General features: G+C 60.8%; 1 protein-coding gene across 1 annotated transcript; it reads left to right on the top strand.

Annotated features, from left to right (window-relative positions):
* Positions 1–11,210: 11,210 nt before the first annotated feature.
* LOC125318822 (putative zinc finger protein 286B) lies at positions 11,211–12,264 on the top strand (the record flags this gene model as incomplete). Its single annotated transcript, XM_048289755.1, is given in 2 exon segments — positions 11,211–11,354; positions 11,691–12,264. Coding segments are annotated over 2 exon segments (588 nt in total), but the record flags the coding sequence as incomplete, so codon positions are not given.
* Between the last annotated feature and the right edge of the window lie 275 nt (positions 12,265–12,539).

Genomic DNA, 12,539 nt, shown 5'->3' with positions numbered 1-12,539 from the left:
CGCCCCCCGGGCTGCGTGAGGGGAAAGCCGCAGCTGAGGAGCAGCCCTGGAACGGGCCCGGCCCGAGCCGCCATTCAGCTGAGAAGAGAAACAAAGCTCTCCGCTGCTCCCGGCCCGACCTGCCCAGCCCTGCGTGTCGGGTGCCTCCGGCTCCTTGGGAAGCCCTGCAGCCTCGCTACTGCCGCCCCTAATTCGGAGCATCAGTGCATGGCTTTGATTTCCCCGAGAAAGGGAAAACCGCCCCAAACCCCTTTGGCTGAGTGCACGAGGGGAGAGATTTGTGGCAGAAAAATCCAAAAACTCAGAGCAGGGTAATGCGAAGTAAAAGAAGACCCTTCCAAACTTCTTCTTCCCCCCCCTCCCTCCTTCCATCTCCACCTCCCACCCCGGCAGTGCAGGACACAGGGAATTGGGGCCGTGCTCAGTTCATCCCCGGTGCCTTCTCCCACTGCTCAGGGACAGGAGTCGTTCCCCTGCTGCACTCTGGGCTCCCTCCCACCAGGCAGTTCTCCAGGAACTTCTCCAGCCTGAGTCCGTCCCACGGGCAGCAGTCCCCTCACACTGCTGCAGCCCCGGGGGTCACTCTGCCCCGGGGTCAGTCCTGCAAGGACAGGCTGCTCCGGCAGGGCCCCTCTGTCCACGGGTCTCGCACGGGGTCACAGCCTCTCCTCAGGCATCCCCTGCTCCGGTGGGGGCTCCTCCAGGGGCTGCGGGGTATCTCTGCATCCCCGTGGATTTCCAAATCTCTTCCACATTCCAAGCCCTTGTGGGGCTTCTCTCCACCCTGAGGCTTCTCCATCAGCTCTGAGCTGTGGCTGGATCTCCGGCTGCCTTTCTGTCTCACGGGGGGTCTTTCCTCCTCGCAGCTCCCTGGGCTGGGTTTGCAGCCACTCCTCGTGGATCTCTTCAGTTTTTCCTCCCCGCTGGATTCCTGCACCGAGGAGCTGCTGAAAGCGGCCTCTTCCACGCGGTTCTGCCACAGGGATTTGTTCCCCCTGGTCTCCATCTGCAGCTCAGTGCCTGGGGCAGGAAGGAGAAGGAGAGGAAGGGACAGGGAGAAGGGAAAAGGAAAAGGTAGAAGGAGAGGAAGGAACAAGAAGAAGAAACCAGGGAAGAAGGAGAGGAGGAAGGAAAGTGGAAGGAATAAGGACAGAACGAGGAGAGGAAGGAGAGTGGAGAAGGAGAGGATGGGATTTGCCTCCGTGCCACAGGGAAGGGGAAGGAGATCCCCCCAGTCCATCCCCGGCAGGACGGCGTCGGCAGCGGGGTTGTCCTTCAGCCGGGGGTGATGCTGGGCTGGGAGATGGAGCAGGAGAGAGGGGGAAAGGGACAGTGACTTCCTCCTCACCTGCCTGGGGCTCCCGGGGCATCTTCCTCTTCCTCGCAGCCTCCTTCTCCATCCGGCCATAGCTTTGGAATGACAAATCCTGTTTTCAGGGCAAAAACAAGGGGTGAGTGTGTTAGGTTGGGGGTTCCTCCAGCCCAAGTCCATCTCTAGAAGTCACCAGGCATTTGTGTTCATAAAACCCTTCAAAATATTAAGATCCAACCACAAAAGCCCTAAACACAGAGACACAGCCCCAAAACTCCCAAAATCTTGATATACAGGAAAAACTCCTCCACAATAGGAAAATTCTGCCCTTCAAAAAACCAAACCACCAACATTTAGACCACTAAAGCTCAGAAACAACAGGATTCCCTCCCTCACCCCAAAAATTTAGAAACTATCAAGATTCAGCCCAAGAGATCCAAATTCAAACAGAAAACTCCAAGATTCAGCAAAAATAACCTCTCAGGAGTTCCCTCTCTCTGGGTTTCTGGGGGTCCTGTGTATTTTGAGGTTCCCCCATATCCGGGATTCCCACCTTCTCTGGGCTATCAGGGGTCCAGGGAATCCCAGGGGTCCCCCCTTTCCAGGCTCCCCACTTCGGTGTCCAGGGGGTCCCCGGTTCCCTTGCTCTCCATCTTCCCCCTCCCTTCAGGCTGCCAGGGGTCCCCCAGCTCCGGGATCGCCCCTCTCCGCTCTTCCCACTCCGTGGCTCTCGAGTTTCCCCCAAACCTGGCTCTCCCAGGCAGTGCCTGAAACCGGTGTCCCCAAAACCAGTGTCCCCGAAACTGGTGTCCCCCTCACACTGCACCGGCACCGGGCGATTGCCACGTGGTACCAGAGCCTGACCCAGGGAGACCAACCCACACATGGGGGAAGACCCCACATCCCCCCATCCACTGCTGGGGCTCTGCTGTGAGCTGCCAGCAGAAACCGCCCAAAAAACCCTCCCAGGGTCCACACAAGGTATTTGGGGTGAGCTTCCCCTCCCTGATCCCCTGCGGAATGCGGGGGGGCGATGCTCCCGGGGCGGGGGGCTGCAGATACGGGGAGCGCTGGACGCACATGCTGCCTCCTCTTCCTCCTCCTGTTCCTGCTCCCACTCCTCCTCTATCCCTCCTCTTCCTCCCACTCCTCCTGCACTTCCTCCTTCTCCTCCTTCCATCCCTTCTCCTCCTCCTCCTTCATCCCATCCCCTGCTCCTCCTCCCCCCAGGCCCAGTGCCCACCCTTGGCCCCCTCCCCCCAAACCCATCGCATCCCGTGGGAGGAGCAGGGATGGAGCTGGGGCCGATTGGGCTGGGGCAGCGCTCGGCTCTTGGCTGCTCCCAGCTGCTGTGGGGAAGCTGGGCAGGGGAAAAGAGACAAGATTGTTGTGTGGAGAAAAAAGTTTGGTGCTTGTGGTCACACTAGTTGGGGACTTGGACCCCTTTGTTCTCACCGCAGGAGCCTGGGGATTTTGGAGGGGGGAATACAGAGATGGGTGGGGGATGCCGAGGGATTTTGGGGACAGGGTGAGGGGTTGTGGGAGCCACTTCCTGGGGGGCAGTCAGGCCAGAGACCCCTGGTCTGGACTCCTGGTCTGGGCATTCCAGCTCCCATTTTCTGCTCTCTTCCTCCCTTTTTCCCACCTCTCTCAATATTTTCCTATCGTCCCCACCACACCCCTGAGATGCCCACATTCACCCGAGTCCTGCTGGTCCCCAGACACGTGAGCTCCCAGCACCACCAGTACCACCAGTACGGCCCCAGCTGCCAGCACACGCCCCATGGCCAGCGCCGGGCAAGTGTCACCAGCCCCAAAGCAGCCACGCTGTGCCGTGGAGGGGTCCCCATGGCCCTGCCCCACGCGGCACTGGGAGCACCAGTCCGGACCAGTGCGGAGCACGGGTGGGCGGCATCAGAACCCACGAAAATGTGTCCACCACAAGCCATTTAGAACCCCCAAACTGGTGGAAAGCATCAGGATCCTCCCAAAAAAGGGGTCACCTCCGCCTCCTAAAATGACCGGGGAAATCTCCCAGAGCCATTTATACCCCCCGCTGAAATTGGTGGAAAGCAGCAGGATCTACCCTAAAATGGGTTCCCCATGTCCTTCCCTGTGGGCCGCACTCCAAGTGCAAGAGCCAGGTGTGTCCCCCCTCCCAGTAACACATCCCTCAGGACTGGAGGGTGTTGTAATGTATGTGAACCCTGTTAGTGTGCCCCAGCCAAACCATCCTTAGTGATTCTTATCAGAGCCACCAGGAATGCATCAAGGTTACCGAAATGTAAGCAGCGCTCAATTGGGAAAGAAGGAGCTGAGAAGCAGAATACCAAGGCAGCAAGAAATAGATAAAGAAGGACTGTGCCGCACTGGACTAGAACCAATCCTGTTTTCTGAAAAGTGCGTGCAGAACGCATGGACAAAATCGAGGGACCAATCAAGAAGTGCGTGATCGCGTGCACAGCAGTTGCAAAATGCGTAAGTAGAGTGCAATGTAAACAGTAAAATGTCTTCTGTGGAATCATATTGGTTCGTTGTTCAGAAGTCCTGAGCTCCCGCATGCTGGTGACCTCGCGATGTGATAAACGCTGCGATAATGAAGCAGACCGGACCCTTTGGATTCTGAAGGGGGTCTGTGGAGTGAAAAGGCAGGAGGCGCCGGTCGGAGCCTGCCAGGGCTGGACCGTGGAGGGGGGAGTCAGAGAACAGCTCCGTTGGAGTTGGGGGAGCCGAAGAAAGCTCCTGGGGAAAGAACTCCGGAAAACCTACGCTGCAGCGGGTGCACCCGAAGAGGTGAGAGGCCGGGGGCTGGAGGATGGGGAAGGGTCTGTCGAAAGAGGAGCGGGCCACGTTCAGGGTCCTCCAGCACATTCTCTTTGAGAGAAGCATGACCCGGAGGTCTTGAAAAGACTGTTAAGATGGGGTCGGGAGAGAGGATTTTTTGCCACCCATGGGAGCGTTCTCAGCACTCTTGAGTGGGAAAGGCTGGGAATCACTCTTTGGGACGCCATAAGCGATGGATTAAAAGAGACTAAGGGGCTTAGTACGCTATGGAAGTTAATAATAATGGCGCTGAGGCCAATAGAAGCAGAAAAAACAGCTGCGGTAGGGGCAGCAGCCCATCTAGAGCCAGGCAGTCCCGCTGCTGCCTTTCCGACGTAAGCACGAGAATTCTTTGGGGGAGTAGACCCAGTTATACCGTCCCTGCCTTCTGCACCCGCGGAGACGGAGTTACAGGCTCCGCAGCCCGCGCCAGAACCAGAGAAAATGGAAGTGGATGAGCTCCCCTCTCCGCAAGCACCAGAACTGCCTCGGAGGTGTCCCGTGGTGTCCCCCGAAGAGTTAACTTTAGCACTGGGGGGGCGTGTGTGTCCCCCGCTACCCCCATCGCCGTCTGCCTCACCGCGGCTTAGCCAGAGCGGGGATTCCAATGCGAACGGCGGGTGTTCAAGGGCAGAGCGATTGAGCCGCTTGGAGAACACAAGCGGCAGGAGAAAGAAAGAGAAAACCAGAAACCGCCACTGGTGGCGGAGGGGAGAAAGAATCCTGAATCAGCTGCTGAATGTGTGTCGCGGTGCCGAGTTTTCGGCCGGCGTTGGCCGCGGGGATCGCGGGCCCGGCTCCCCGGGGGGGTGGCCCCGGTGGGGGTCCGTCCGCCCTGTGACTCCTGCCGAGGAAACAGTTTGGCGAACAGAGAAGGGGGAAAACCGCGGGAGCGAGAAGGGGATGCGGGGAAATTCCAACCGGGGCAAAAGCTGGAGCGGAGCCGGGGAATGCGAAGAACGACTGATCCCCCGGCTCAAAGGCCGGAGCGGAAAAAAGAAAGTCCTGCCCGCGGCTCCCCAAGCTGCCCTGCTTCCGACAATCCTGCTCGGCGGTGGCAGGGAATCATACGAGAGGCTTTGATTGAGGGTGAATTTATTGCACAAGCGTTCCCGGGAATTGCTGCCCCCGGTAATCCGAACCAACGCCAGTGGGCGGGGCACAATTGGAAGTTCGTCCGAGAAGGACAAAAAGCTGGGATGCAGTATGGATTAACCAACCCGGACGTGCAAACTTTGTTGCACCATATCTTTACGAGTGGTTTAATGACTCCGTTTGACTGTAGAAAGCTGGCAGAAATCTTTTTGAAACCCACACAGAGACTGCTATGGCAAGCGGGTTGGGAAAGGCGTATAGATGGTGCCGCGATTGAAAATCTTGAGCTCTTGCAGGAGGGTGCCCCAAAACCTCCTCAGGGACGGGACCCCTTCAAACCTCTTCATCCCAACATGTGTCTGTCTCATTCAAGATCCCATCCCAGCCATCCTCCCTCTCCCAAATACAGCCTCGTTCTTAGGGGGGCAGAGCTGCTTCAGGAGGCATCGGTGAGTGCAGGGGATCCTTTATCCCCCTCGTGCCGCTCCAAGCTGCCGAGGGCAAAGCCCTGGTTTCTAGGGCTGTCCCCGCTCCTCAAATCTGTCGGATTTAATGCCCAAGTGTGGCCGGGACACGGCCCCGGGAGCTGCGCTAATGCCCGGCGGTGCCCGGGAGGGTCTGAGGGGAGGGGAGTTCATAAGGCCGAGGCGGCGGCAGCGGGAGCCGCGGGGCCCGGCCCGTGGGGGCGGCCGGGGGTGAAAAGTGCGCGGCGACCCCAGCGCGGTGCCCGAGGGCTGAGCGGAGCTGGTCGAGAAAAATCCCCGGAACCCCCCGGTGCCCGAGGGCTGAGCGGAGCTGCTCGGGAACACCCCGCTCGTCTCCGCCGCTCCAAGCCGCTTTCCCGGCTCCGGCTGCCGCCGCCGCCCGGCCCCGGCGCGGTCCCGCGGGGTCGCCGCTCGAGGCGCAGCTGGAGGGGCTCGATCCGGGCCGCGCCCCGCCCGTCCCTCGCTGCGGCTCCTTCAGTGACGCGGGGCGGCCGAGAGCCCTCGGGGCGGCTCCAGAAGACCCCAGAACTGCCCCCGGCTGCGGCTCTTTCGGTGACGCGGGGCGGCCGAGAGACCCCGGTGCTGCCCCGACGGTCCCTCGGTGCGGCTCTTTCAGTCACGGGCAGCGGCCACTCCTGGTGCGGGGTTTGTGTTTTTTTTTATTCTATTCTCTAGAGCTTAGTCCATTCCCACCTCCCATCCCAAGCCCCTCCAGTGCGGCTTTTTCACCACCGTCACCTCTCGCCGCTCTCTCGGTGCAGCTCTTCAGTGACTCGGGGCTGCGGAGATCCCCTGGTGAGGCTCTTTTCTTGTATTTTATTTCATTCTCTCTATTTTTTTGTTTTTCTATTCACACCTCTCTCCCTCCTCGGCGCTGCCCTTCTGGCCACACCCGACAGCGCCCGTCCCGCCGTGCGGCTCTTCAGTGACACCGGGCGCCGCGGACATCCCGGTGCAGTTTTTTATTCTATTTTACTCCATTCTCTGGATTTTATTCTACTCACCCTCCGCCCGTCCCTCGGTGCAGCTCCTTCAGACGCGGGCGGGGCAGACGCCTCTCGCTGCGGCTCTTTGATTGTATTTTATTCTCTTCTCTGTATTTCCTTTGGTTCCCAGCTCGCCCGTCCCGCGGAGCGGCTCCTTCAGGGACCCGGGGCGGCACAAACCCCTCAGGGCGGCTCCAGCAGAGCCCCGCCCGCCGCCGCTCCCCGAGGCCTCCCCGCTGCTCCCCGGCCATCGGACACCGCAGGCCGACCCGGCCCCTTCTTCCCCTTCTTCCTCTTCTTCCTCTTCCTCCTCCTCCTGCCGGGATTCAGCCCCCGCCGCCGCCCGGCTCCTTCTGCCGCTCCTGCCCGGCACGAAGCGGCGGTGCCGCTGACGGGGCCGGAGCGCGGCTGCCCCGCGACTGCCCCGCGACTGCCCCGCGCCTCAGGGCCGGGCCGGGGAGTGACCGCACGGCTGGGGAGGGACCCCCGCTGGACACGGCAAGGATTCCTGTCCCTCAGGGGGAAGCACGAACTCACCGAAACTCCCATCCCTTCTCCGTGCGCCGCTGGCCACAGGAGGGAGGGAAACGGGGATTGCGCTGGAGTTTTGCATTCAATCCTTACAAAGCAGAGTCCCAGACGGAGCTCCGCTTTCAGCTTCCAACGAGGGAATCCAACGGGAGCGCTGGCGCTTCTGTAACCTCAAGCTCTTCCTTGATACTCGACACTTTAGTCCTGGCCATAGGAAGCCCTTCAGCAGCAATGTCTCTCCCAGCCACTGGCTTCTGGCTCACACCCAGCTCGGAGCTTGGACAAGAAACCCAAAGTCCCAGGAGAAGCTCTGCTATTACTTTGGGGTTTTTTTCAGAGTTCTTTTTATTATATTTTACATATCATCTATATTTTACTGGGTTTTTTTCTTTTTCTAAAATCTCGTGTTTATTCTCTCTTTGCCCCCTCCAGCCCTTGTTCCCCTCCCGGAGGTTTGTGGGGCGCTGCTGTCCCTCAGCCCTTCCTGCCCCGGCACCCGCGGCCGCTCCGGTGCCCTCAGGCCCCGGCTCGAAGCGAAACCACAAAACCCTCTGGAAAGAAAGCCGGTCTAGGGGAAAACCCTGCAGGGGGGATTGAATGCCACGGACAGCGATTGCTGAGAGTTGGAGATTCCAAACGCTCCAAGGGGCCCGAGGGAACCGCGCTGCGGCCTCGGGGCCTCCCTGGGGCACCGTGGGGACCCCCGAGCAGAGCGACTCTTCCCACCCCCCAAAATCCGCAGCTTTGGGTCAGCTGAGGCAAAGAGCTGGAAAAAGGGGCTGGAAAGGGGCTGGAGCCCGAGGGGACCCCTCAGCCATGGCCCGGAGCAGCCGCAGGAAAATGCCCCGGAAACCAAGGAAATCGATGGAAGGAATGAGGAATTTTTGAACTCTTCCTGCTGCTGTTTCCAGAAGGTCCCGGCCGAGTCCTGCCGGGAGGAGCCGGGGGCGGGGAGGGGCCTCAGGGCTTAATTGGGGAGAAAAGTTGAATTGGGGCAAGGAAACTTTAATGGTGGGGAGAAGATGTGAACGGAGGGGATTTGAATGGGAGGGGATGATTTGAATTGGGCAGAGAAAATGAAGTGGGGGAGGAGCCCCCCAGCCCTCGGCTGTGGCCCGAAGGTGCTGCCAGCGGTTCCCCTGCTCCCACCCCCCGGGCTGGGGGCGCGGAGCTGCCGCTGCTCCCTGGGAATGCCACGGGATAAAAACTCCACTCAAGCTTTTATGCTCCCAGTCATTCCCAATAAGATCCCAGTTGCCCGCAACATGGTCCCACTTGTTCCCAGTCATGCCCTGTATGGTTCCTTTCACTCTCAGTCCCTCCCAGTAGAGTCAGGTACGGCCCCAGTCACTTCCAGTATGAACCCAGCCACTCCCAGTCAGTCCCTCTATGATGCCTTTTGTCCCATCATGGTCCCAGTTGCTCTAAGCATGATCCCAGTATGAGTCCAAACACCCCCAGTATGATTCCAGGTAACTTCCCAGTAGGAGTCTGGTTTGATTCCTGTCAGTCCCAGTATGATCCCAGTATGACCCCAGCATGCGCCAGCTACTCCCAGGATGATCCCAGTTGCCCCCTGCATTTTTCCAATTGCACCCTTTCACCACCACTGTGGTTCCAGTCTCCCAGAATGATTCCAGTCCGTCTCAGTATGATGCAAATTACTCCCAGTATATCCCAGCAGCACCCATTGGCCCTCAGCATGTTCCCAGTAGCTCTCAGTGTGGTCCCAATATATCTCAGTATAATCCCTGGTGCTCCAAATCTGGTCCTGCCCAGTCCCGGTCCTGGTCCCAGTGTATCCTGCTGTCCCATTCTGTTCCAGTTCATCCCAGCCTGTCCCAGTCCATTCTGGTTCCTTCCCGGCAGCCGCCGCCATTTCCTGAATTCGTCTTCCCCCCTCCCCCCGCCCCCATCAAAGCTGCTCCCCCGCCCCCCAAGATGCTGATGGGGATCGGGGGCTTCGTGTTGGGCTTCATCTTCCTGGCGCTGGGGCTCGGCTTCTACCTGCGCAAGCAGGTGATGGGAGGGGCCCGGGGGTCGTGTCCCCCCTCCCCCGGAGCTCTGTGCTCCCCCGGGGCCTCCCAGCCCGGTGTCACCCCCTTTGCTCTGCCCACAGAGCTCCTGAGCCGCCGGCGGCCGCAGCCCCTCCCCGTGGCCTCGGGCCCGGCTGGGACCCCCCGCGCTGATTTTGGGGGGGTCGTGTGTCCCCCCCAGCCCCGCTGTCACTCTGCCCCCACCCGGCTGCTCCCTGTGTTCCCAATAAAGCTTCCCAGTTTGGGCTGGTCCCGTTTATTGGGGGGCACTGGGGAGGGACTTGGGGGAAACTGACGGGGAGCCGAGATTGGAGGGGGCAGAACCGACCCTGGGATGGTTCGGGAATGGGGACCCCCCTGTGTCCCCACCGTGTCACCCCGCCCTTGGGAAGCACCTGAGCGCCAACACCCAGCGAACCGCAAAACGTGCCGGGTCGCCCCTAAATCCCACAGCCCCCAACGACCCCCAAATCCCACAGAAAAAGTCCCCTCAAAAGAGCCCCGAAGAAAGGCGCCAATCAGAGACAGCGCTGGACAACCTTCAGCCAATCAGAGCGTGCGGCGCTGGTGACTCACCAGTTGCCAGGCAGACCCGCAGCGCCCAGCGCTCCCCACCTGGACCCCATCTGCGCCCCCCCTCGCCCCCAGCGCCCCCCGCCAGGGGAATTTGGGGAGGGGGCGCGTGGGGGGCTCCCAGGCCGGGCCCACAGCCCAGCCCTGCCCCAGCCCGACCTGTCCCGGCTCCATCCCGGCTCCTCCCGCGGGATGCGACCGCGCTGGGAAAACGGGGGGCCAAGGGTGGGCGCTGGGCCCGGGGGGAGCAGGAGAAGGGATGTGGGAGGAGGAGGAGGAGGGATGAGGAAGGAGCGGGAGAAGGGCCTGGAGAGAAGAGGAGAAGGAGGCGGGATTAGGAAGGAGGAGGAGCGGGAGGAAGAGGAAGGAGAGAGGAAAAGGAGGAGCAGGAAGACGAAAAGCAGCAGGGGAAGCGCGGGGTCGGTGCCCGCTCTGTCCGCCGCGGCCCCGGGAGCATCCCGCAGGTGAGCGGGGAGGGGGAGCTCGCCCCAAATGTCTTGGGGGTCCCCGAGAGGCGTTTTCTCTTGGGGGGTGTTTGGAGCTCGCAGCTTCCAGAATGGAGCCCCAAATCTCCTTGTGGGTCCCTGGGAGGGTTTCACTTGGGGGGGGGGTGCGATGTTTGGATCCTGCGGGACCCCAAAGCTGAGCCGCAAATGCCCCTTCGGGGGATATTTTGGGGGCTCCGTGCCGGTGCTGGAGTGGGAGGAGGACATCGTTCTTGGGGCCCCCCTGGGAGAGCGGTGGAGGGGAACGCCGGGAGCCCCAGGGTGGGGTGAGGGGAGAGGGCGATCCCGGAGCTGGGGGACCCCCGGCAGCCTGGAGATGGGGTGAGCCTGGCTAAGGGTGGACCCCTGGGATCGCTGGAAACCTGCAGCAGAGAATCAGGGGAGAAGGGACCCCTGGGAACCGCAAAACCCCCCGGATCATCGCTGAGTGGGACCCCAGAGAGGGGGAACCCCAGGAGCCACAGGACCACGATGAGCCCAGGGAATGGAGACCCTCAGAACCGCAAGCGGAGAGATCAGGGAGGGGGAAGTGCTGGGAGGGTTTTTTGGGCTGAATCGTGGTGGTTTGGGGTTTTTATAGACACAAAGGCCCCGGAGAATTCCATAGATGGACCTGGGCAGGAGGAACCCCCAGGCCAAGGCGCTCACCCCTTGTTTCTCCTCTCAAACCAGGATTTGTCATTCCCAAGGCGTGGCTGGATGGAGGAGGAGGAAAAGCCCCGGAGATGCCGCAGGAGGAGGGGCTGCAAACGCAGCCCAGAGAGATCCAAGGAGGAAAGAGCCCCCCTGTGCCGGGAAGGCGGCCGGAGATCCAGGGGGAGCTCGGAGCTGGGGGAGAAGCCTCAGGGTGGAGAGAAGCCCCACAAGTGCTTGGAATGTGGGAAGGTCTTCAGCTACAACTCCCATCTGAGAGTACACCAGAGGATCCACACCGGGGAGAGGCCCTATGAGTGTGGGGAATGTGGGAAGAGCTTCAGCCGGAGCTCCCAACTGATGGAACACCAGAGGATGCACACTGGGGAAAAGCCCTATGAGTGTGGGAAATGTGGGAAGAGCTTCGGCCGGAGCTCCAGCCTGTGGGGACACCAGCGCACCCACACCGGGGAGAGGCCCTATGAGTGTTCTGAGTGTGGGAAAAGGTTTCCAAGCAGCTCCGATCTCCTCAAGCATCAGAGGAATCACACGGATGAGAGGCCCTTCCGCTGCTCTGACTGCGGGAAGGGCTTCAAGCAAAACACCAACCTCGTCACCCGCCGGCGCATCCACACCAGGGAGAGGCCCTATGAGTGTCCTGAGTGTGGGAAGGGCTTCAGCTACAACTCCTGCCTGATCCGGCACCAGAGGATCCACACTGGGGAACGGCCCTACGAGTGTGAGGAGTGTGGGAAGAGGTTTCAGACCAGCTCCGATCTCCTCGTACATCAGCGGATTCACACAGAAGAGAGGCCCTTCCACTGCTGCAACTGTGGGAAGGGCTTCAATCAAAACTCCCAACTCATCAGGCACTGGTGCATCCACAGCAGGGAGAGGCCCTACGAGTGTCCCGAGTGTAGGAAGGGCTTCAGCTGCAACTCCGACCTGATCCGGCACCAGAGGATCCACACTGGGGAACGGTGCTACAAGTGTGAGGAGTGTGGGAAGAGGTTTCAGACCAGCTCTGATCTCCTCAGACATCAGCGGATTCACACGGATGAGAGGCCCTTCCGCTGCCCCGACTGCGGGAAGGGCTTCAAACGCAACTCCCACCTCATCAGGCACCAGCGCATCCACACCGGGGAGAGGCCCTATGAGTGTGGGGAGTGTGGGAAGAGCTTCTCCAGCAGTTCTGCCTTGACCCAACACCAACGGAGGCACCGCTAAGGGAAGCCCTGCGAGTGCCCCGAGTGTGGGGAGAGCTTCGTGCGCTGCTCCAGCTCCATCCGCCGTGGGAGGATCGGCGTTGGATGATCCCCAGTGACCCCCGTTGGGCAGAGCCCTGGTGACCCCCGTTCCGGGTGATCCGTGCTGGGTGGGGGGAAGGTGTTGGAGAGATTTGTTTGCCTTCTCCTTGTGCTGCTGGGATTTGGTTGGGAATAAATTCCCTCCCTGTGCCCAGGCTGGGTCTGTTGTGCCCGTGCCGGTGCTCGGGGCGGGATCTCTCCCGGTCCTTCTCTCAGCTCCTGGGCCTTTCCTTGTATTTCCTGTCCCTGTGC

The sequence above is a fragment of the Corvus hawaiiensis genome, chromosome 31 (genome assembly GCF_020740725.1).
Source record: "Corvus hawaiiensis isolate bCorHaw1 chromosome 31, bCorHaw1.pri.cur, whole genome shotgun sequence".
In the NCBI taxonomy this organism is placed as follows: Eukaryota; Metazoa; Chordata; class Aves; order Passeriformes; family Corvidae; genus Corvus; species Corvus hawaiiensis.
This window is presented reverse-complemented; position numbering and strand designations above follow the sequence as displayed.